General features: G+C 32.9%; 1 protein-coding gene and 2 pseudogenes across 5 annotated transcripts; 1 reads left to right on the top strand and 2 right to left on the bottom strand.

Annotated features, from left to right (window-relative positions):
* The first annotated feature begins 802 nt into the window (after positions 1-802).
* LOC112766647 (urease accessory protein F-like) lies at positions 803-3,407 on the top strand (annotated as a pseudogene).
* Positions 3,408-4,555: 1,148 nt separating this feature from the next.
* Positions 4,556-6,517, bottom strand: LOC112765109 (probable receptor-like protein kinase At1g11050; annotated as a pseudogene).
* A 130-nt stretch (positions 6,518-6,647) lies between these two features.
* Positions 6,648-8,557, bottom strand: LOC112765107 (pentatricopeptide repeat-containing protein At1g15480, mitochondrial). 5 transcript variants are annotated; one of them, XM_025810976.2, is made up of 4 exons: positions 8,485-8,557; positions 8,333-8,398; positions 7,937-8,256; positions 6,648-7,741 (listed from the first exon to the last, which is right to left on the bottom strand). In XM_025810976.2, exons 3-4 carry the CDS (start codon positions 8,114-8,116, stop codon positions 6,749-6,751), a joined length of 1,173 nt encoding a protein of 390 aa, XP_025666761.1. In that variant the 5' UTR covers positions 8,117-8,256; positions 8,333-8,398; positions 8,485-8,557; the 3' UTR covers positions 6,648-6,748. The 5 variants fall into 5 exon arrangements, with proteins under 5 accessions (XP_025666761.1, XP_025666760.1, XP_025666757.1 ...); XM_025810975.3 differs by having other exon boundaries at positions 8,470-8,557; XM_025810972.3 differs by having other exon boundaries at positions 7,937-8,228; positions 8,485-8,552.
* Between the last annotated feature and the right edge of the window lie 17,437 nt (positions 8,558-25,994).

A 25,994-nucleotide genomic window follows, 5' to 3' on the forward strand; every position in this document is an offset into this window, starting at 1 on the left:
TTTTTTGTTATTCATAGTACTTTTCAATCCAACAGACCAATAACTAATTTATCGCATATTAGTCCAAATTTCACTCATTGTATCATCCAATCTCTGCAATCCGTCCAAAGGCAAAGGGATTTGACAAGGACTTAGGAGATGCTTTGAGCTTATTTCAGATCGCAACAAGTTGCCAAATACCACTTGGTCTGATATAATTTCGATACCTAACCAATTTTAGGTAATTTAGTTATTAATTTATTAATTTATTTAAATAAGTGTCAAAAGTTCAAATTCTATTTTGTGCATACAACAACCTATTAATCAACAACAAAGTGACAAATTCTTAAATGAAATTTTAATTCGCAACATATTAATTTTTAGTTCGTCGGTTAAAAAATACCATACGAAATCAATTCTCTAGTCTGGTACTCGACTCGACTTGGAGAGTATATTTGCAAGTATCTACTAACGAAAATATTTCATACACCAAGTGAGACTTAATCTTCTACAATGAGAATGGTTACTTCGTTAAGGGCGATAATTATTCGCCCAATCAACTCTTGGCTCTCTTATAGATACTCATCTCAGTAACTTCTCAATTCAAATAACTTACTCTGCTCATATACTCGCTAAATTTGACATTGAGATCTCTTAGAGATACCTCTCATGTCTGTCACTTTTATTGTTCATAAACTTTGGACGACTTATACTCCAAATCCATTCACCTCTGTTCCCTTGAGATAACACTTTAGAACATGAGTATTGGTCATATATTAATAGAAAATTTATTAATCTCCTTAAAATAAATTAGTAATCATTCTAATAAAACTTAAATTTCTTGTTATAGTAAACTTAATTAGGCATGGCCGCTCAGCTGAAGCAGGTGATCTCTCTCTGGTTTGGCCTCAGATTCAGTGTCACCACCTTTTTCACCTGGTAAACTTTACATATCCTTTTGATTCTTTTTTGTGAATTTTAATTGAATCTCAATACTTTTTGTGTCATGAATTCTGGAGTTAATTGCATATTTTCCTTACTTCAATAAGTATTTGTTACCAATAGAAAATATTAAGTACTATGATATTATCCAATAATGTTTCGATTTTGTTTTGGTTTATTTTTTGTTGCAAATTTATGATTTAATCCTCGAATATTTCATTTTTTCAATCAGCATAATCACAGATGATGCATTCGTTAGGTGAGTGTATAGTACAATAGAATAAATGGAGTACCATCGAGTTAAAGGGATGTAATGTTGTTTCAATATACACACTGTTAGGAACAGTCACAATCATGCCCACCAGATGTTTGAGAAAATGTTAAGTGAGTAAGAAGCCCGTTTGTTTCAGATATCAAGGGTCATGGTGGAGTAGATACTGGAAATATTTTGCTTGCTTAGATAGATGGCTATTGGGACCCTGAGTTTATTGACAATGGTTCGATTTGAGAGTGGGAGTTTCAATGGCCTACCTCCTCTTTGCTGCTCCAAGTTGTCACCACATAGTCACATCTCACTCACTAAGCCATCTTGGATTATGAGAACAGAGTCAAATGTTAAGAAGAAGAGAAAAGAAGCCGGATCCGCATTGTGTAGTATGTGAGGAGAGTGGACGAGTCGATTGCCACCAGTGTTGTGGGAAGGGAAGGACAAACCAGGTTCATTTGGAAATGCTCCCGAAAGGCAAATGGCCAAAATGGCGTAGAACTTGTGGCGGAAGCGGTCTTGGTTACTGCTCCCGTTGCCTTGGTACCGGAGAACATAGGTATATTATGGGATTCCATTTCATGAACAGGGACGATGATAAATCCCAAGAAAACAAGTCTTAGTCCCCCCCCCCTTTCTCTTCTATCTTTTCTTTTGGGTAATGATATTAGGGACAGAGATAATAGATAATGTGATAGCATAGGTGTATTGTCTTTAAGTTGGAACTACTGTCTTTTTATAACACAATGTAGAATCATCATTAATAGATTGTTCAACTCTTCCTTGTGCAATTTGATTTTAACATGCTGATTTGTTACGGTGAAAGATATGTTTCTGATTGGACTGAAAAAACATTTTTTGCAAATCCTTGTTTGGACACAGAACAAGATAGTGAGATCAAATTCATAATGAGATCTGATAAATAAATGTCCTACTCCCTCCGTAAGTGAATTATGGTTAATATTTAACAAGCATGGCATAGAGAGTTCAGAATAATTAAAGAATTGGAACCGAGGAAATTTTCACGGTTCTTCTAGATTTTAAGCATTTGTTTGAAGATAGGTTTGGAGCAACGATTGAGCTGTTTCCGTGTGACCTCAAGATCATGCTTTTGGGAGCTCAATTTTGGTCAAGACATTGAGTTTTATATCTTGTATGATATGTAATTCATATTCAAATGATGTCTGCAAGTATTTCAATTTCCTTGAAGAATTTGAATGCATAAGCCTGGTTTCTTCCTCTAGGCTTTTGTGGGAATCTGATATTTGTCGTCGATGCCAGCTGAGTATCATTTACAATGCAAATAAGTGAAGGGTGTGACAACGGACCTCGCCTTGCAGACTCCATTTCACAGTGGAGCCAATGGCAGTTGCTTGATTCTCTTCTACCTACCGGCGGCTTTGCTCACTCTTTCGGCCTTGAAGCAGCAGTTCAGTCCAACCTAGTCTCAAATCCAGATGAACTCGACATTAATTATCCATGTCTTGGAGAACACAGGAAGCTTACTCCTTCCTTTCGTGCACTCGGCTTCTGTGTTGCCCAAGTTGGAAACCTGGCACAATCTTAACAAACTATTGGATGCCACACTGACAAATGAAGTCAGCCGAAAGGCATCGATCTCACAAGGGTCTGCACTAATGAGGGTGGGTTTGGCTGTGTTTCGGAACTCCCTTTTCTGAAAACAATGAGAAATGCTTCTTTGGGATCAGGTACTGTATCTTTTCACCATGCTCCTATATTTGGACTTATATGTGGCACACTAGGATTAGATAGTACTGATTCTCAAAGAGCTTATATGTACATCACAATGAGGGATGTTATTTCTGCTGCTACAAGGTTGAATTTGATAGGTTCTCTCGGTGCTGCAGTTTTGCAGCATCAACTTGCTCCTAATGCTGAAGATATACTAGAGAAATGGAAGAATCGCGACGTTGACAATGCATGCCAAGTTGCACCTCTGCTAGATACAGCGCAGGGTTGCCATGGTTATTTATTTTTTAGGCTCTTTTCGTCTTAGAAGGCACAAACATAATACTGATGTTGTATTTTTCATAATATGAAGCACATAGACATGGTAGAGTTTTGAATGGAAGAGACAATGTTAGGGTGTGTTTGCAATTATTATGCCATTAAAAAATTATATGCTCCGATATATATTTATAACAATGTTGTATTGTATTATGCCATTGAAAATTGTAATTATTTTTTTATATGCCCTCAATCTCTTTTCCCTATCTTCCATTTTTTTTAACGGTGACATTTGAAAGAAATGTACACTAGAGGGAAAAAAAAAAGGAATGGTAGGGGCAGCAACTTTTGTGATTTGTAGCCATCAATGATGGTTTTAATGGTGTGAGATTGGTGTGAAATTTTATCCAATAACTCACTTTTCATTGCTGGTTATATGCTGGCCAGAATTTAACAAAGTTGTTGGTCCCTAGACTTTTCCAAAAAAAAAAAATACAAAATTAGAATTTAAAGAAAAAAAATACTAATTGCACATAAAAAAATCAGTTATCAATATTTATATATTTATATATATTAATTTACATATTTCTTTTAACTAAATAATCCGCTATTAGAATAATCAAACATATCACAGTGAAATATAAAACTTCCAATAGATAAAAAATCAAACTCGCTTAAATCTAGTAGTCTAGTAGATATCAAATACGTATTTTTATACATAATAATTAATTAGTGACTGATTTGTGTATATTTAATATGATTTTTTAAGTATAAGATTACAAAAATGAATATCATGTTAAGATCTATTAGTTAACCAATTACAGAAATAAATTAAAGAAATGTCGTGTGTGTGGTTGTATCTCTTTTGTGCCAAAATCTCAGACCATTTGTATCAAAACTGGTTATATAGTAGTTAAGATTAGGAACAATGATCCAGATCCTAACATGTTGAACTTGAATTGAATAGTAAATCACTGAAAGAGCTATAAAAATTTTTTGGAATTAAAATAAAGAGATATGTGTAATCAGAACAAGACTACAAGCTCAATAACTTACATGCGTTGATGTAGTTTATTTGTTGTTACTTGTTAGCAAATGGGTCAATAATATTTCTAATTTTAAAAAGAAATAATAGGCATCGTTTTAGAATAATTCTCTTTTATTTTTAGTTTTATTAACAATGTAATGTTTGTATCTGATACATTAAATTGGAAGTAAAACGTAGAGTTTAGCAAACATAGGTTAAAGTTATCAATTAAAAAAATATTAAAAATATAAACTTTAATTTCTAATATATTTATTTTATATTATCAAAATAAAAAAATTAAAAATTTGTATTAGTAATAATCTTAAGATATATATATATATATATATATATATATAAACTAAATCCTAACGCCTAAATTAAAAAGAATAATTATTTTGAAAGGAAAAAATATATGAAAAAGTATTTCTAGTTTTTCTTGTTGGTAAATAGTCAATAAGAAAATATGGAAGAGAACTCTTTATAAAAATCACGCACCTATATAAATCTACGGTTGGTCGAGTGGTGATAAAATTAGTATGACTCATGTTGGGTTTAAATCTTATAATAATTAAAAAAAGAATGAAAAAAAAAAAAGGCTCTTATGGCCTTAGAGGTGCAAGCAAGTTGAATAATATTAATAAAGTGAGTTAATAGTTAATTTCGTCCCTGAAAGATACCTCGATCTCCATTTTTGTCCTCGAAAGTCAAAATTAATCAAAATCGTCCTCCAAAGATACCTTACCTGATCACGTTCATCTTTCCATCATCTCCCTAGCTGAGTTGGCAAACGTCCGCTGACGTGGGCCGTTAACTGCCAAGGTGGCAAACGTCAGGCTGTAGCATGTTGTTGATGACAAGATAACTCTTGTTTATGACGTTAAATTAGTCCCTGGAGTGGATAAACCCTAATCCCAATTTGAACGATAAATACATCGCCGTGAACACATGCATCGCACGACAGATAAGCCAGCCCCTTTGCCACATCCAAGATTATGCTCTTCCTTTGAGGCCAAGTCAGCAATTTCTTCAACTTTTGCTGCTCACTCACCAGAAACAGATGGTCTTCAAGGTTTCCATTCGGCATGTAATCATAACCAAAAACCTATGGCTTCCCCTGTCATTAAATTTTTCATCATCATCACCACTACACTCTACACAACAGCCTCGAAGAGGCACCAGATTCCGGTGCTTCAGGTTGCTAATAATCTCCACCTCATTACAAAACTCCACATCCCCTTGAAAATCAGATTCCAAGATCCTCTTAACCGCCACGACCGAACCATCGGACAAAACCCCCTTGAAAACAAGGCCAAATCCACCCATGCCAATGAAAATCTTGGTTGAGAAATTATCAGTAGCCTTCTCAAGCTCATCAATCTTGAACCAAATAGGCCCCGTATTCGGCCTCAACCTACGCCTAGACCCTTGTTCCTCAGGATCAAAATCAAATTCATCATCATTAAGCTTCTTCCTCCTAACCTTCCTATCATACCAAATATAAACCCCTAACAAACAAGACATAACTAACAAAGCAACACCAGCACCAGTTAACCCAAAAACCAAACACTGGTGACTTTTTCCAACAGAACCACCACCCTGTGGGTAAAGTGACATACCAAAGATGCAACTCATGGCACCATTGCTTTCAGGTCCATACTGATTCACAAACGCAGCAGCATATAAAATAGTAAATTTGAAATAATTTTCAGAGTGAGAAGCATTATCATCAATGGAGACAAGTTTATGCTGCACCTGAAACCCCGCAATAAGACACACATCACATAGCGAAAGATCAGTGAGGTTTTGTTTGCAACTAGTATCAAGAGGCGTGATTTGACCAAGCTTCTTGTCCCAATCTTTTAGTTAGGGTTTCAATTCCTGCGCAGACGTTTCGGGACATGACGAACTGGTGAGGGTCAAAGCACAAGTCAACGAGGTTGTTTTGGATAGACAAGGAATTGAGCTGGAAATCATGGACGCATGAGGTTGAGGTTTCAAGGTTTGGGAGGTTAAAATTTGTAGTTGCTTTTATGGTACTGCGTGAACCCTATTCCGATTAGAGATAAGAGCGAGGTGCAACAGTTGCTCAAGTTTGATGATAAAGAGTGGAAATTCTCACATGCTGAAAGGTTCCATGGAACTCTCTTAACATAGCTGAAGTAGATGGGGCATGTTGAAGGAGAAGAAGGAGAAGGTGAAGGTGAAAGTGCTGCCATGGTGAAAGACAGAACGGGGGTAACGGATTGCAACGTTTGAATCCATCCCCTGAAGATAAAACGGCGACATTTCAATCCTAAGAATGCTTTCTACCGACGTCGTTTTTGTTCTCTGCTACCTTGGCAGTTAACGGCCCACGTCAGCGGACGTTTGCCAACTCAGTTAGGGAGATGACGGAAGGACGAACGTGATCAGGTAAGGTATCTTTGGAGGATGATTTTGATTAATTTTGACTTTCGAAGACGAAAATGGAGATCGAAATATCTTTTAGGGATGAAATTGACTATTAACTCATAATAAAGCACATACAAATTTAATAATAATTAAAAAACTTGAATCTGTTAATTTCCTCAATTTCGTACATTAAAGATACGCAAATCTAAGGTTTCAATCTTATGAAAAGGATCAACTTGAACCAACAAACGCCGAAGAACTGGGTTGAGAACTATGTTATCGGCTTTCATCATGTCCCTCATTCCATGTGCCGGAAGCTTGGCAATTAAATATGCCTGTAGTAGAATTTCGTATTGCCTCGAACTAAACTTGTAGCCCACTTCTTTCATTTTGTGCCAAATCATCTTTATACTATGGATATCACCTGTATTGGCATAAAGTTCCATAATAGCAGTATAAGACTTGATATATGGTTTCTCCTTGTTCAGCAGGATTGCCTCCTGTAAAACGGTTTCTGCCTTCTCAACGTCCCCTGCTTTGATATAAAGTTTAACTAGGTCGTCCCATGTCAATGGGCCTATTTGGATCCCATTGTCTGCCATTTGCATAACGAGATCGGTGCCCTTTTTTACCATCTTATTATTTGCATAAATCTTCAGCATAAGTGAGTAGTTTTTGGGTAGAAGCAGCCCTCTCTTGGACATAAACTCGAAAGCCGCCTCTGCTTCATCAATTTTATTCAATTCAGCAAGAGACTTAATTGCAGCCAGACACACTTCCCTTCGAGGGCTAACTTGACAAAGCTCCCAAATTCTTCTCACTTCATCTATATCACCCAATTTCACATAAGACAGAAGTAAATACCTACCAACCCGAGGATTCTTTTGTAGGTCTTCATCTTCCATCTTCTTCAATAAATCTTTGGCATCTTCTTTTAACCCAACGGTTATATAGTGTTCAACTAAAACTGCATTTCTTTTGGCCTGAGCGCCACGAATTGATAAAAGAATTCCAGCAAATTTCCCTTTAGAAGGTTCTGGATAACCCTCAAAGTACTTCTCTAATTCATGTAGCTCATAATCAGACAATTTAGCAATCAAACTAACATAAGTAGGAAGATATCTCTCCCTAAATTCACTCAGACTTTTTGCTTCTACCAACTTCTCAATCTACACAAAACCAACCATAAAAAGATAAATGAAAGCACACACGGTAAGACATTATTCATGTAAAAATGAAAAACAAAAGATAAGTATTTAGTATTTACAACTAGCTATAAATAAGTAGAATAAACATACAAAAAGCCAAAGTTAACACATGAACATACTTACAACAAATAACTGATGAGAAATTAATTTAATTACCAGTTCAGCTTTACACTCAGGGTTGTGAGGGTTAAGGTTAATCTTGCGCCATGCCCGTGAGATATTTTGTCTGATTTTTTCTTTCCTTTCTTTATCAAATTTATCCGTAAGCAAACCAAGAAGTCCTTCTTTCTCTGTAAATTCGCAGTGTGATTCCTCCAAACCATCCTGATCTATCATGCTATTGGCATCACCTTGCGAAGAAAGTTCGCGCCTACTCACAGCGAATTTCAGGGAGGCATGCCCGGAATGGTAAAACGTATTCGGCAACAACAAACGATCATATGTCCTTCTAGAAGACTCCAAAGTACCAGAATTGACTACGTTGCAATCACAATTAATTTTTTTTATAGCAGCGAAAAAGAGAGAGAGAAAAGACGATTAGGGTTAGGTTACCTGAGAAGAAGAGATGCTCGACCACTAAGAGACCACATATTTGAAGGTAACAGAGAAAGATCGCCGCTGGAAAGCATATTTACAACTAGTTAATAAAAAAACATATTTCACACACCAATTGAGACTTAATCTCTTACAATGAGAATGGTTACTTCGTTAAGGACGACATGTCACAGGAAGATCTCTCACGATCAATTCTTAGCTCTCTTATAAACCCATCTCAATAACTTTTTAATCCAAATAATTTACTCTGCTCATATACATGTAAATTTCAGTTAATTAATAAATAATTAACTAATAAATTAATTATTAGCCAAAAGAGATTAAAAAATTAAATTTTATAATTTAAAAAGTAAAAATATTTAAAATATAAATTAAGATACTAATTTTAAAAATTTTGGTCTAAAATTAGACTAATAGGCTAAAACAATTGAATTGGACCCAAGCCCAACTATTAAAGCTTTCTCCCACACTTAACAAGTTCCAAACATTTCTGATTTCATTAAGAGAGTGAGAGTTCTACGGTGATAGAGAAAAGAGAGGAATGAAAACCTAAAATACTATTCACTTTCGATTTCAATTGTCTGTAATTTGTAATTCCGATCATGAACCGGAGGCTTCATTATCATTATTCCTTACTACAAATAGTAAAGTTAGAAGAAAAGTTTCACAATTTGTCTGTATCCCTTATAAGTAAAAATAAAGTCTACAAAAGACAAGCGTTTTAGGAACAAATAAATAATAAAATACATATGATAGAATATAGCTACCCAAGAACTAGTAATAACCATATTATAAACATCCTAGAAAAACTAAAATTAAGAAAACACAAAAAAAAAGGTTATAATTTTATTCATATAGGACTTTTTCAAGTAGCTGCCAAGCCTAACTTTAGGCTAGGAATAAATATCCCTATTTTAATAATTTTACGAGATACAAGATTAAAAAAATTTAGAGATTCGCTGATTGCTATACTAAAAAGTAATTGTTATGATGGTCCAGTATTTTTTAACTGTTATCCAAATTTTTCTATGAGTCTTAAAAATGAATATACCTCTAAAACTCTTAAATTATATATTAAGACACCCAAAGACATTTTCGATGAAAAATATGATCCTTTTGAAGTAATTTATATAATATATTATAAAATTATAAGAGTAAACTATAATTTTAGGGTTAGAAGAGAATCGTCAAAAATGAAACTATCATTATTCACGCTAATTTACGAAGATCTTTTGTTCAAACACCTAAAAAATTCCAACATAAAAAACTAATAAAAAATATCCCGGAAGAATGGATTTTAGAGGATATAGTAGAAGAAGAAAAAATAGAAAACATAGATATTAGAGAAACTATTAAAGAAGGTCCAAACATTAGATTAAAAATGAATAAATCTCAATCAGTTAGAATACCAGATTACTAGAATAAAGAAGAAATTAGTTCTAGGCACTTTATAGACAATTCTATTATAAACGAGGAGGTTATAGAGATAAATAATATTAGACCAAATATAGCAACTCCTTTATATGAAAGAGAAACTAATTAGTCACCCGCTACCTCTCAAATCTTAGGAATCATAATAAAAGAACTTTTTGAAATTGATAAAAATTGGATTAGTAAAAATTTTAATGCATAATATAATACAAAACTGAGAAAATGATATTTTACTATATATTCTAAAAAAGAAACCATAGAAATAAGAAAAAAAATTTATGAATACTTAATAAAAAATAAAATCAATTTATACTTCTTCGACTGGTTTAAAAATTACTTTCAAGATTTTTAAAAAAAAAATTATCCTTTAAATAAGACAACTACTGTTTAAAAAATCAGCATAGGATAAATAGTAGAATTCACTAAAAGAAACTATAAAATTATAAGTAACCCAAAATTTAGAACTAGATCAAAAGTCACTCGATATAAAAACAATAGAATAGAAGAAAATATAGACAAAAGAAATATTAAAAAAGTACATCAATAGCTTAACTACATTAATATGGTTTTAGATGTTATGAAAAATTAATTAAAAAGATTAGAACATAAATATGATCAAATTAAATCCATAAAAAAGTTTATATATTAGTTTCAAAGTTATGATGTAATTAAACTAAGAACAAATATAAAAGCTAACCTTGATGAAGTAAAAAAAAAATAACTTAGATCATATATATATATATATAAAAGTACAATTACAACTAAAAAACTTAGATTTCCATAATTAAAACTGAAATTTTTTTCTGCTATAATTTTTCCAACTAAATTTATACAGGCTTAAAAAGATTCTGATCCCTGCATCTAATAGTGATGGTTTTTCTTTTTATAGATTCCGCTCCAAAGTTAGCCCTATGCTACGATTTCATTGCTTCCTGCTTATAACCAGTCTCATGACTAGGGCCCTCCATCTCTTATCTGTTGGTTTGAAATCTTGAAGATGAGACTATCGATTTTGGTAAGATAGTGTGGGTTAGATATTGGTTTAGTATAGTGGAAGATTTTTTTAAGAAATTACTCTTTATTGGAGTATTTTTTTTTTTAGTCAGATGAATTAGATAACTTTAAATCCTAGATATTACTCATGTATTATACATCCATACACTAAATGAATTCATTTAAAAGTTTATTTTTTTCTCATAGAACTTGAATCCAGGTGCAGCTTCTTGTAAAGTAGCAGATAGTCAGATACTGTCACTAACTCGAAGCTTCGTCTGCCTATTGGAGTAACCTTTTTTTTTTTGTCAGTAGATTGGACAACCCCCAATCCTAGGTACCACAATGGATTGGATAACTCCCAATTTTAGATACATAACACACCTACACACTCCTCACATATTTTATCACATTTTTCTTCAATTGCATTCTCTAGAATTTGAACCCTAGACCTTGAAATGGGGAGGAGGGAGAAATGCCATTAGAGCCAAGGCTCATTGGCGAATAACCGTAGAACTAAGTGCTCTCCGGTTGAGAGAAATGAGCGGTAAGAGCCCACATATATGAACCCTAGTTAAAATCCTTCTCTCTCTACTTTTGTACACTATAAAAATATAAATGGGCCAGTTTTTTGGAATTTTGCGTTTTGGTCCACTCCTTGAAAGATTTTTGTACTATTTTCCAAATTAAAAAAAGAAAGTGTATACTACATTAATAAAACATATTTGACTTATTTTCTATTACAAAAATTAGTAAAAGAAATTAATTCTCAAATGTATTCAAAAAAGGAACTGAATGAAAAAGCTAAACTAATTTTAATAATTATATATATGTAATTACTTTAATTTTTATATATAAGCTAATTTATATCAAAATTATTACTTTATATTTGGATGGTTTAACAACAAAAAATAGTTTTAAAATAATTTATTTTTATGAGAAACATTATTGTATATATGGTAAAGTTATTAAAGTGGGTATGAAATTATATTTTGCATTATTTGATATTTAATATTGAGGTTAGTTTAACATGATAATTATCATTTTGAAATAATCAAAGGTTGTTCATATTCATAAATTTCAAATTATTTTTTAGATTATTTTTCATCTTCAAATTATCAACTTTCAATTAATATCTTCTAAAATATATTTTAGATACATGGACCGATGATAGTCTATTTTTTTCAATAAATAAATAATAATATTTAAAAGAGTCAAGTATTGTTTTTGTCCCCAATGTTTAAGGTAAATCCTATTTGTGTTCCTAACGTTTAAATCGTCCTATTTGTATCCCTAACGTTTGTAAAAGTGACTCAATGTTATCCTGCCGTCAATTATACATCATGAGCGCTTTAGTTTGAATTTTAAAAATCTCTTCTTGAAGTTAGAATACAAATATTTGGGATAGAATCGATGATCTACTCCAAAAAATAGCTCATCAAATGTTGAAACTAATTCTTACAACATTTACATAATTCACTTTTCTAGGATATAATTGAATCTAAACACAAATAGTGGGTATAATATTAAAATCGACCACATCCAAGTGAGACCTAATTGAGAATGAATACATCCAAGTGAGAATAATTGAAAAATATAATCTGGTTTGTTAGTATAATTGATAGTAGGATAACATTGAATCACTTTTATAAATGTTAAGAATACAAATAAGACGATTTAAACGTTAGGGACACAAATAGGACTTACCCCAAACGTTAGGGACAAAAACGATACTTTACTTTATTTAAAAAATTCAGTTAATAATTAGCTTTCAAATATTATCCTAGGAGGCAATCAAATATTTAAAAGAAATTAATAAAACATTTTTTTGTGCATATAAAATAGAAGAAGAAAAGTATACTTTGTGAGTCAAAAGTGGAAAACGATGCAATGGATGCTCTAAAATTGGGAATGTGTGCAATAAATGAGTGCTAATAATATTAATATTTAGTTTGAGAATTGAATACAACAAGATGTTAGAGGAGTTATATAAACATAAATGAGGTAGATTATTCTTTACTATTTATTTAGATTATTTGACATAATAAAAATATAAAGATTGTTGGAAATAGAATGCTCAAGTTTAATAGTAGTTGGAAGCATGCTAAGGTACTTATAAATCAATGGAGTTAGGAAAAGAGAAGAAAACATATTAAGGTGATGAATTAAGCATGTTAATGGGGAGTGGTGTTGGTGGGAATGTGTAGTATATGTTTTTAGCTATAATAATTTTGTTGTTGGTGGAATACCTTAAAAATTTTCATAGTATAATAAAATATTTTATGGTGAAGACTGGTTGAATTGGGTGTTAAATCAAAAATCAAAATCAAAACATTATTTGAACAGATCATTTTAAATTGAAAGCTTGTATCGAGTTAATAATATTATGCATTACGCACAAATCATTCATATTTTTTCTTTTTAGGTGAGCTATATATATATAATCAACAAAATTAAAGCATAGCATAATACGATAAACAAAATCATAAAACCAAATACAAACTTACGAGTTATAGTTACTTCGATTATTTAAATATTATTTTTTGAGTTGGATTCTTAGTAATAGTGTTTTGTTTAACTTCTTACTCACTCGTCCAATTAAATAATCTCGTCCGGTACATGCAGTAATCTATTAACGAGTCCTTAATCTAACAGTTTAAAAAATATCATCGACAAAAAAAAAAGAATATCTTAATATATAATATCGGTGGTGAGCACAATAAAACATCGCTGTTTGGATAAGAGAGACTAAATATATATATTTTTTGGTGGATGACATCAAATATGTTAACTAGCTATTTATAGTTTACCTTTATGAATTGGATAAGTGATACATCTTAATATCTACATAGAAGAAAGGTTTCACCAAAACCAAACCATAGAAGAAAAGGGAGGGGATCAAGTCTAGTGATGAGGTTAGAAGAATAGTTCAATTCTAATGATGTTGACTATGCATAGATTGCCAGAGAGAAAGACAACATTGCCTCAAAAAGGATTTTCATGGAGAAGTTCACTTACACCAAGTTTAGGAGGCTATCAATATTTAGTCAATCATATGATCCACTACTATCTCCAAATCTCATCCAACATTAAAATTTCAAGGGTCAAAATTAAACAAGCTGAGTACCTCTATAGAAGGTTCATGAGTTCCTTTGAGTTTATCCCCAATGACATAGACAACATTTTAAGGAACAACATGTTATATGTATGGTAGTGTTTGCCGCAGTTTTTTCATTGTCGAGTTCAATAAACCGCTACGCGTTCTCTTGACAAATGTATGAGATCCTTTGAACCATGACTCCATTAAGTTTGGCAGTGCAAACACCAGAGAAAAAGATGCAATAGTTCAACGTTTTGCAAAATCCAGTGTTTCATTTTCTCCAATTTGAAATTTTGAAACACTTCTCACGTCTCCTCATCAACCGCTGGACTCTATATTCATCCTCCACCCTGCGTTTTCTTCTTCCTCCTTTCTTTTTCTTCTCGTCTCTCAGTTTCTTTCAACAATATCAGTTTGTTGAGTTTTCAATTAGATTCTTTTTGCACTAAGCAGTAGACCTTATACGAAAAGCTCTCCCAAACTACTCTTACAACATTGGCTTTCAATCTGTATTTCTAAGTAGCAAGTTTCTAGCAAAATGAGTTCTAAGAAGAGTATATATAAACTTGTATAATCCCTGACAAATATAGATACTAAGATCTCATAATAATTTACTAGTTTGGAGCTAGCAAATATGTTCATGAAAAGAATAAAAGAGGCCACCCAGAGATCAACATACTTGAATCCTGTTTTTGAAAATTTTGAGGCTAATCATTTGATGAAATATGAGGAAAACTTTGATGAATGGCAACCAGAAGTAAGAACTAAAATATGACTTCCAAGTGCAAAATCTAAATAAGGAAGGGAGTCAAGCACACAATCATTAAAGAAACCAAGGTAAAAAGGACAGATTAATTCTTCTACAAACCAAAATAAGAGCCAGTAGAAGAGAGAATTATTGTCAAATGAAGATAAACCAATATAGCTTATGCTCAAATAAGGATGCAATGAAGATGTTGCAGATTAATGAAGGAACAGCAATCCCCTATCTGAAGCTTCAAGTTTGTATCATATTTGATTTTTTATTTCTTGGGCAATGACTATTACCATCAAATGAGGTTAAGATGCAATACATCAAACTTGCAAAAAAAACTAAATCCAATGCATATCTAACGCATACTGATCAATTGTTCCTTAAAATGAGCATTCTGGTTTCTTTGTTGGATAATATCCTTTTACTTTCTTGAAACCACCTCTCAGCCTCGTCTCTCGTCCCATGCCTTTTGAAACCATAAACCAGGATGGTATAAGTCCACCGGTTGGGCTCAAAGCCCCTTCGACGCATCCTTTCAAACAACTCACAAGCCTGCCCCATATCACTCTTACATGCTTTTCTCAACAACAAATTGTAAGTGTAAATGTCAAGTGGAAAGCACTTTGCTATTAGTTTCTCCAAGTCCTCAACATGGCTAACTCTATGATGATCATAAAATGCACCAACCACAAAGCTAAGCATTGACCAATCAGTTTCTCCCTCCTCTTTCACTCCTCTTAAACGAACACAGGCATTGTAAACTTCCAGTGAAGACATAGATTGAGAAAGAAGTATGTTACCGAGAGAAGAGGTTAATTGACGTCCCATTTTCTCATACACATTAACAAGATTCACTGCCTCATGATATCTTTTCGATGAACAAAGCGCCAGTACAAGATTCTCATAGCATTCAATGCTTGGATGAAAACCGTCTCTTAACATTTGTTGTAAGAGAAGATACGCAGGTTCAGGATTCTTGCTTTTGCAGAGAGAAACGACCAAGCAATTATATAACTTTCTAGTAGCCAATCCACGGGACCAAACATTATTAAAGAAGTTAAGAGCATCATAAGTCCTTCCACTTTCCAAATAAGCTTTCAACATAAGAAATAGAGAAGATGAAGTAGGCTGAATGCCATTCCTCTGCATCAACTCAAACACTTTCCAAGCCAACTCAGCCTGCTTGGCATGCCCAGCCGCATCAATGAAACAATCATAAATATAATGTTGACGATCATTATGAGACAGCATCTCAAACAAACTCAAAAACCGAGACCTTGAATTGTCCATCTGAAGTAAACAACAAACAACAACTCTACATAGAGCCGGTGTCACTTTATGACCCTTCTCCTTCATTTCAACGAGAAGACGAGCAGCAATATCTCCCCTGTTCAACTCTTTAAAACCCTTTATCATATTTGCATAGGCCCTGCTAGAAGACGCACCTTTAAGTTCCCCATGTATCAAATAACTATCTTCCACTCTTCCTGTCCGGCACAGTGCCGTTATAAAGTTGTCATACGTGGAAGCATTAGGCATAATTTTCCATTCCAAGGCAAAATGGAGCAACTCTTTCATCTCATCAATCATGCACTCTCTACACAGAACATTAGCAAGCCTAGTAAAGGTCCCTGTATCTGGAATAAAACAGTGATCGATCGAGCTCTTGAACACACTGAATGCTTCTTTGGCGTTTCCGTCCCAACACAAAGCAAGTATCAAGTGCTTATAAGCCATATGATTTGGGGACAGCATAAACTCTGACCTCGACTTGAACAGATCAAGAGCTACATCCGCCATCCCCGCCTTACAAAAGAAGCACAGCACAGCATTCATGGTAGCCGTATTCGGCGGAACATTAGTCTCAGACATGTCTGTAAACAAATCATACACCTCGATGAGTCTGTTCTCCCTCAAGAGCTTGTAAATCAACAGGTTGTAACTCCCCAAACCAGGAATGTATCCTTCATCTTCCTTCTTCTGTCTGTAAAACTTCAAGGCCTCATTTAACCGGCCACCCTGCACAAGGTCCCTTATACAAACCCCATAAGCATGATCCAACGGCACCAGTCCCAAATTCCCAAACTCCCTAACCAACCTAACAGCATGACCAAACCTATTGCTCCCACACAAAGCGGGGCCACGACGATTGAAGGATTGGAGGAATTCGTCAAGGCCTTCCACTGATGGGGCGGGAGCGAGGATTCGGAAGATGGCGGAGAAGGTGCCGCGAGTGTGGTGGAAGTCGGGCTGGCGGCCGGCCCAATGGAAGAAGCGGAGACAGGGGTAGACGTGTGCGGCGGCGGTGCCATGGTGGAGTACGGTGAGGACGAAGGACTCGTCGAGACGGGGTAGCGTTAGGGCGGAGAGAGAGGCATCGACGGCGGCGTCGTCGTTATAGGAGGAGGAGTCGGTCGAAGAGAGAATCTGAAAGATTCGGGTGATGAGTGGGTCAAGCGTGTTGAACCAGTCCTTGATGGAAGATGCGACGTCGTTTTGGTTTATTTTTCTTAAGACGGTGTAGGAGTTATGAGAAGAAGAAGATGACGAAGGAGAGAAGGAAGAAGGGTGGTCGTTGTGAACGAGGAAAGAAGAGAAGAGGGATCTGCGTTTGGTTATATGTTTTAGGGTGAATTATACAATACAGATCTAAATTTACAGAGATTCTCGTAGAGTAGCTTTCCTTGCAACACGTGTATTTTGTGGAGCAGTTTGGCATGCAGTGCTGGCGCAGAAAATTGGCTTAACTAATTGGCTAGGCATAAGCGATTTTCTTTCTTAACGCAGGAGAAGGGGGTACAAAGAAGGGTGTGAACCTACAAACAAGTGGAATAATATTTTTCTTTTTTTTTTTATAGTGTAAAACCTAAAATTTAAAGAAAAATATTTGTTGTTTATTCTAATTCTTAGTAAAAACTTGAAAGTAGAAATAGATAAAACACTAATAGTTGAACCAAATAAGTATATTAAACAAGGCTTGGTTTTGTCTAAGATATCTTGTGTGATCATATGTAATTTTAAATATTTTAATTTTGAATTTTTTTCTGTCAAGATTTTTGTTTTTTTAATTATATTATTTTTATTTAAAAAGTAAAAAAAAAAACTTCACTTTATTTTAAACAAGTAACATGTTTTTAGAAAAGTCAAATTCAAAAAGGTTTTAATAAAGAGAAAATGATGCTTTTCTCTTGTAAGATATTTAAATATTCAAAAATATTATTTATATACTAAAATTAGTCATTAAAATTAGTCATTATATATTTATATATAAATATATTATTTATTTTACTTTCAATATATATTTTATATTTTAACATATATTTTATATTAATAGCTAATTTTAGTGTACATCTAATATGATTATTAAATGATATATTTTTTTCTATAAAAATTAAATAACATTTATTTTAGTCTCTTTGATTAAAATTCACTTTTATAACTAACATTTATATGATTAATAAAAGATTTCAAATAAAAAAATTAACTATCCAATTTTATTTAACTTTTTTTAATTACTTTGAACTTTTTACAAATTATAAAAAGTATAATTCAGAGTGCACTATATTAGCTATAATTTTCACCGTAATAAATTGTATTTAATGAGTTAAAAAAATAAATTAAAAAAAATTCTCAATTTGTCATGTCAATCTTATTATTAAATGTATTACCTCAATTTTTATATAATACTGGTGTATGTGTTCGTGTAATGTACGAAAAATATTTAATTTTTTATTTATATTTAAAGTATTTTTAATAAAGTGATTTATATGGTACAGAAATATTTTTATAGAGATAAAATAAAAGCAAGATTGACACATAGCAAAAAGAACAAGGGACAGATTTCTAAGTCACAAAGTAGAAGTAGATGGCTCCATAGTTGAGCTGTGCAGCGCATGAAAGATATGTTAGAAGAATGAGAATATGAGATCACGTCATTAGTAGGTGGAAAACAGTGCTATAATAACATTAAAATATAATAATATATAAAAAAATAATCATAACTGTTTAACTATAATAATATAGAATATATATGAACTAAATATATTCTAAAATGTATAAAAATAATCATTAAATATATTCTAACATGTAAAACAAACGTCAAAGCTAAAATAGCAAATAAATACAAGTATAAAATAGGAAAGTTTGAAATTTATAATTAATCCAAGAATATAAATTTATATATAAAAAAATAATTACAGATATAAAATAGAAAAATTTAAAAGATATAATTAATGGCTATAATTAATATAATTTTTGAGTTAGATAATATTTTGATTTATTTAATTTTGTTTTGTTTTTTTTTTTATAAAAGATTAATTCAAATGGTATCACAACAAGAAAATTTTAAGAGTATAATTAGGGGTGACAACACTACTCGAATTCGCGGGTATTCACTCCCGTCCCTACTCCCGCTCTAGACGAATTTTTAGTGGAACGGTGCGGGACAGGGTCAAGTTTAAGTAATACTTGCTCCGGTATATATATATATATATATATATATAATCTATTTAAAATAAATTATTAATAATATTGTATCATATTTAAATTTTTATCTTAATTTATATTATGTATGTAATCATAGTTATATAAATTTTAAAATATAATTTTATTTGTTGGATTTTAATAATTATAGGAACGAGTAGGGATGGAGTGGATACCCGTAAAGCGGGTTAGGGTTTAACATTTTACTATCTATGGGTAGAAGTGGGACAGATTTTATGCGGGTTATTGTAGGGTGGAGCAAAATCGATTAGGGCGAAAATCCTCCCTTACCCGTTCCACTGCCACTCCTAAGTATAACGGCTGACACAAATAGGCACAATGCTAAACAAGCACGGTGGAGAAGAAGACTGGTTATTGGACAAAAAAAAAAGGATATCATATTCTGATTTCATAGTGATGTATTCCAGAGGTTTGAAACAATTCTATTTACTTGAAGACATAGATTAAATTTTTTGTTATTTAAAAAAACAAGGATGCTACACATCCATGTAACTATGTAATCAAGTTGGCCCAACACTAAAAAAATCCAATACCATTAAATGAAACGTGAAATACACGCGCCCAATACACACGAAATCGCCCTTGCCCGACGCTTCTTCTCTTCTCCCCCACGCTTCTTCTTCTTCTTCTTTTCTCCCCCACGCTTCTTCTTCTTCTTCTCACACTTGTTTACACACGGAGCTTCTTTCTTCTTCTTCGCCTTCTTCTTCCTCCTTCTTCTCCTCCTTCTTTTTCGCGTTTCTTCTTCTTTACGTGTTTTCTCCTTATCGTCGTTCTTTTGTTGTTGTTGTTGCTGTATTTTTTTTTCTTTTTCTCTTTCTTTACGTTGCAGGCTTGCAGCAGAAAATTTACGTTGAGCTTTAAATTGTAGCACGTTATATGTAGCACATATATGACAAACGAATGAGGGGTGGGGGACGCGCATGTGGAGAAAATCACTTGGTTAACAACCATGTAAAAAATACATGGATGCTGAGCTTTTCCGTTAAAAAAAATAGGTACACACATTTTCTAATAAAAATTAAGACATTAGTTTATTGTATATTATATATATATTTTAATTATTTTAATTATTTTGTGAATTTCTTTGTTATGTACTTTTGGTTAGTATTCACATTAATAAAAAAATAAATTGAGCTTAATTTAAAGTTAAATATATTAATTTTTATTAAAAATATTTTAGATATAAATAAAAAATTAAATATTTTTTGTACACGGGTACATACACAAGTATACACCAATATTATGTAAAAATTGAGGTAATACATTTAATAATAAGACTGACATGACAAATTGAGAATTTTTTTAATTTATTTTTTTAACTCATTAAATACAATTTATTAATATAAAAATTATAGCTAATATAGTGCATTCTGAATTATACTTTTTATAATTGGTAAAAAGTTCAAAGTAATTAAAAAAAGTTAAATAAATTTGGATAGTTAATTTTTTTATTTGAAATCTTTTATTAATCATATAAATGTTAGTTATAAAAGTGAATTTTAATCAAAGAGACTAAAATAAATGTTATTTAATTTTTATAGAAAAAGAATATATTATTTAATAATCATATTAGATGTACACTAAGATCAGTTATCAATATAAAATACATATTAAAATATAAAATATATATTAAAAATAAAATAAATAATATATTTATATATAAATATATAATGACTAATTTTAGTGTATAAATAATATTTTTGAACATTTAAATATCTTACAAAAAAAAGCATCATTTTCTCTTTATTAAAACCTTTTTGAATTTGACTTTTCTAAAAACATGTTACTTGTTTAAAATAAAGTGACGTTTTTTTTTTACTTTTTAAATAAAAATAATATAATTAAAAAAACAAAAATCTTGACAGAAAAAAATATTCAAAATTAAAATATTTAAAATTACATATAATCACACAAAATATCTTAGACAAAATCAAGCCTTGTTTAATATACTTATTTAGTTCAAGTATTAGTGTTTTATCTATTTCTACTTTTAAGTTTTTACTAAGAATTAGAATAAACAACAAATATTTTTCTTTAAATTTTAGGTTACACTATAAAAAAGAAAAGAAAAATATTGTTCCACTGTTTGTAGGTTCACACCCTTCTTTGTACCCCTTCCCCTGCGTTAAGAAAGAAAATGCTTATGCCTAGCCAACTAGCTAAGCCAGCGCTGCATGCCAAGTTGCTCCACAAAATGCACGTGTCGCAAGGAAAGTTACTCTACGAGAATCTCTGTAAATTTAGATCTGTATTGTAGTGTGCACCATGTTTTAGTGGCCGTAGCATTGTGGATGTTCCTTCCTCAATTCAAATGGCACTAATTCAAATTTAATTGAATTTTATTTTTTGTAGATATAGATCACATCAGTAGATCTATTTTTTATAATTAATTTAAATCGTATAATATGTTATAATATTATTATTTTATTATTATATTTATAATTATATTTATAATATGTTTAATTTTTTTATATATTTTTATATTATTCGTATTATTATTATTTAATAAATATTTTATATTTAAAATATTATTTATTTATTTTAATTAATTTATAATTTTATTTCTATTGTTATGTTATTGTTATCTTTTTAAGATATTATTGAGACTTATTATGTTATTGTTGATTATTTAAAATTTAATGTTGAGACTTGTTATATGTATTAAATTTTTTTAATTTATAAAACCGTAAATCCAATCCGATCCAAACCGCTTGAAATTAGATCAGATCGGATCGGGAATTTTTTTAAAAAACATCCAATCTAAACCGCACCACAAGTAAAATTAGTGTTCGGATCGGATGAGTTTTTTACTCAAAACCGATCTAAACCGCACCGCGAACACCCTTAATTAACAATAGCTAGATGTTCAATTCACTAAAGGTGCATATGGTTAAGATTTAAGAGGTAATTTGGGGTGGAGTATTTTTTTATTTTATTGGATCAATTGTAGAGCCCATTATTCACATTATTTAAAAGAGTCATTGACTACCTAACAAAATCGCTCTAATTTTACACAAACCTAACTTAGTTCTCAATATTACGCATGTATTTGGCTTAGCGTTTGGAGTATTAACTTTACGTTTAGTTTTTTTGAAAGTTTTATTTTTTAGTTTGATTGTTTTTTCTTCTTCTAAACGCAAACGTGATTTTACTCTCCAACCCAGGTTTATCTAGGGGTGGCAAGCAGGGAAATCCGCCCCCACCCCGCCGAAAGCCTGCCCCGCCCCTCCCAGTAAGTCGGTCCTAAAATCTCACTCCGCCTCGTCTAACTGCGGTATGGCAGGCTAAATCCGTCAAGTCTCCTCTTTTTTTATGTGCTACACATACAAGTCATTTTGGTTTACAAGTCATACAAATCGAATCAAACCCAACAAAAAGGACACTCTTGCATACGAGCGTGTCAACACGCGCGCTACTCAATGGTTTCCATAACGAGCTTCGCGTTCCTCCTCCTCCTCTTCCTTCTTCTTCTCTTTCTTCTTTGCGTTTCTCTTCCTTTTTCTTCACGTGTTTCATCTTCATCGTTTTTTTACTACTGTTGTTGTTGCTGTATTTTTTTCCTCGTTCTCTTTCTATTGATTTTGCAACATTATGTATTTTTTCTTTTTTGTTTGATCTTTTTCTCCTAAAAAAATTATGATAATACACCCAAATATCTTCGTGTTACATCCAAATTTGCTGCAAATACAGAAAAAAAATTTCTCTAATGCTACATTTTTTTCTTTATTTTTCTTTCTTTCTTTTAATTAAATGAATGTAAGTTCATCCTCTTCCAAGTAATTTTACAGCATTATGTGTTTCTTCTTCGTGCTTATTTGGGCGCCATGATCTTGATAAAAAATATCTTTTTTCAATGAAAAAAGATTTTTTTTTTATTTTTTCGGGTGTTTGGCAAATTTTTATTAGTAAAAGTAAAAACACTAGAAAAATTAAAAAAACATCTTTTTTGAGAAACTGTAATTTACATCTTTTTTTAAAAGATCTGTTTTCCTTAAAAAAAAGATATTTTTCATATAATAAATAAACAAAAATGTACTTTTATATTGTTATACATAAACATAATTTATAGATAAAAATATCTTTTTACATGAGATACCCAAACATAAAATTGATTTTACTTTTTCACAAGATCTTTTAAAAAAAGATAATTCAAAAAAGATCTTTTCTTAGAGCTCATCCAAACAAACCCTTCTTCTTTGTTTGATTTTTTTTGTTTTTATTCTTATTAAGAGAGTAAAACAAGAAGAAACTTGAGAAGGTAAAACAAAAAGGAAAAATTAATAAGAAAAAAAATAGCAAAAGATGAGAAGGAGGAAGAGGAAGAGTTTTGAATTATGCAGAACTTATCAGAATAAAAATGCACCCAAATATCTTCGTGTTACACCCAAATATGCTGCGAACCTCGGGGACGAAGGAGAACTATGGGCGCAGATTCTGGGGCTGTGTTTACTATGGGGTTTGTTTTTCTTTCTTTTCTTCTGAGTTGAGTTATTTGGGTTGAGGACTGGAGAGTGAAGACGGTGATTATGTGTAGGTGCATGAAGGCTGCAACTTCTTTCGTTGGGCAGAGCCAGAGACAGAGGTGAAAAATCTAGAAATTGCAAGGATGAAGAAGAAGGTTGCTTCCCTGAAATCAAGGACGAAAGCGGCAGAGTGGAAGTTAATGGTCGTTGCTGTGTTAGGGTTTGTTGGGTGGGCTGGGTTCATGTATCTGCTGCTGCAGAATTTTTCTATGTCTAGGCCTAAGTGTGTAATTCCATTGAACCTGGTATGAAAAGGGTGTTTGGGTATGATGATGTTGTTGTTGTTGATAAATTCTTTTAGGGTTGGTTTTGTTGAATGTGGTTTGGTGAAAAGTGTTTTGATGGTAAGTTATTAGGTGACAATTATGTACCTGGTATGAATGTGTTCTGTTGAAATGGTTCTCAACATGTATAAATGACAATTATGTATGCATGGTTGGTTGTTGTAATGTGAGTATGATTTCTGCTTGGTAAATACATGTTTTCCATTACTGACTAATTTTCTAACAATATAACAAAATTGAATCAAAGACAACCTCAACTAAATATGGTAAATCATAGTAACATATATAATAAAAAGTGTTTTAGACACAGAGGTAATCCCAAAAGGGTTGGCTGGTCCAATCCAGCAATCAAGTACAACACATAGATGCTCATAGGCAAAATATCACCAAAAAAAAGGAGCTAACAAGTCATACTGCACTTTTCCGGCAAAGTTTACATAAACATAACCCAAAATAAGACAACATGCACAAAATACAATCATGACAATAGGATGCTAATTTTTCCATTTTCCTAAAGCATTTCCCATTTTCTTGGAGGCAACTTTGCCATTAACTTCAGTTTCTTTGGAGAAATGTGAGGTGCTCCAGAAAGCCTGGCAGAGAAGTGACCAACAGGTTGACTTGAAGATGTGGTAAGGGTAGGCTGAGATGAAGGAAGAGTTCTGGTGGCTTGCTGTGAGGAGGATGAAGGAGGTGCTGAACTTGTTGGGCTGGGAACCTTGTTGGGCTGTGGAGCAGGTTGGGTTGAGCACTTGGGCTTAGAAGTCCTCTTGGGCCTGCCTCTAGGCCTTTTGGCAGTGCTGCATTGTTGGATTGGACTGCAGATGGTGGCTGTGTTGCTGAAATAGCTTTTCTCTTGACAGATTGCTTGGGATTGGGATGGGAAGAGGCAGTCTTCCTTCCTCCCTTGGCAGCTAGATGGTTTGATTTGGTGCTTCCCTTCTGCTGCTTTCCTTTGTTCTTTGACTGCTGGGCCACACAAACATATACAATTTTATAATGGGATAGCAATAACATATGACAAACCAATTAATAGAAGGAAGACAAATTAAAAATCATACCAACTCCTCAATAGGTTTAGGGCATCTGCTTTTGTTGTGCCCAACAGAACCACACAGAGAGCACCTTTGTTTCTCTCCCTTCCTTGATAGGTGAGTGCGGCTGCTCTGTTCTTCATCTCCAGCAGCTGCTCTCCTCTTTTTCATTGGCCTGTGACTAGGCTTTCGATAGGGGGGAGGCATAACATCAGGGTGTGAAGTTCTCTCCCAAAGATCTACTCCATTCAAGGGATGTATGATTGAGTCATAGCACCTCATGTGAGCTTCTTTCTTATAACACCCAGCCACAAAAGGTTCTAAGTCAAGTCCCTTGAACTTGATGCAACTGATAGCATGGACACAGGGTATGCCACTCATCTGCCACATTCTACATGAACATTCATGGGATCCTAAGTCGACCGTAAACTTGTCTAAACCGTTCATCACTTCATACTTCGAGGCTGCAGACCAGTATGGCCGCCAATCCCCAGCTGACCTAGATCTCTTCTCCAACCTGAATCTAATCCTAGGTAAGATTGTCCTTGAATAATTATGTGCAAGTTCCCTATTTTCTGCCCACCTAGTCATTTAACCCTGATTTCCTCTAACATGGTGACTATAGGCTTCTCTCTGGCATCAACAATGGCAGAATTAAAGCTCTCGGACATGTTATTAACCAATGTATCTACCTTAGAGTTATAGGTGAACCTAGATCTAGACCAAGGTACCTATAGGCTTCCTGATTCACAGCTTTCAACTCGGCCATGTGCCTCTCCCAATCCCTCCAGTGAGTTGCCTTAGCACACTTCCACATTAGTTTCTTCAATTGTAACCCTGGAAACCTTTTTCCGAAGTTGCTGTACAAGTGTCTCACACAGAATCGATTATCCACACCAGGTATAACCTCCTCATATGTTGGCAACAAACCCTGCACGCATGAAATCAAGGAACTTGTAATTAGGGAAAATTGAATGGATGTCATTCATGTTGTAAAATTAGGAAAATTTGCTTACTTTTTGTTGGTCAGACAT

Source organism: Arachis hypogaea, chromosome 17 (genome assembly GCF_003086295.3).
Source record: "Arachis hypogaea cultivar Tifrunner chromosome 17, arahy.Tifrunner.gnm2.J5K5, whole genome shotgun sequence".
Taxonomy (NCBI): Eukaryota; Viridiplantae; Streptophyta; class Magnoliopsida; order Fabales; family Fabaceae; genus Arachis; species Arachis hypogaea.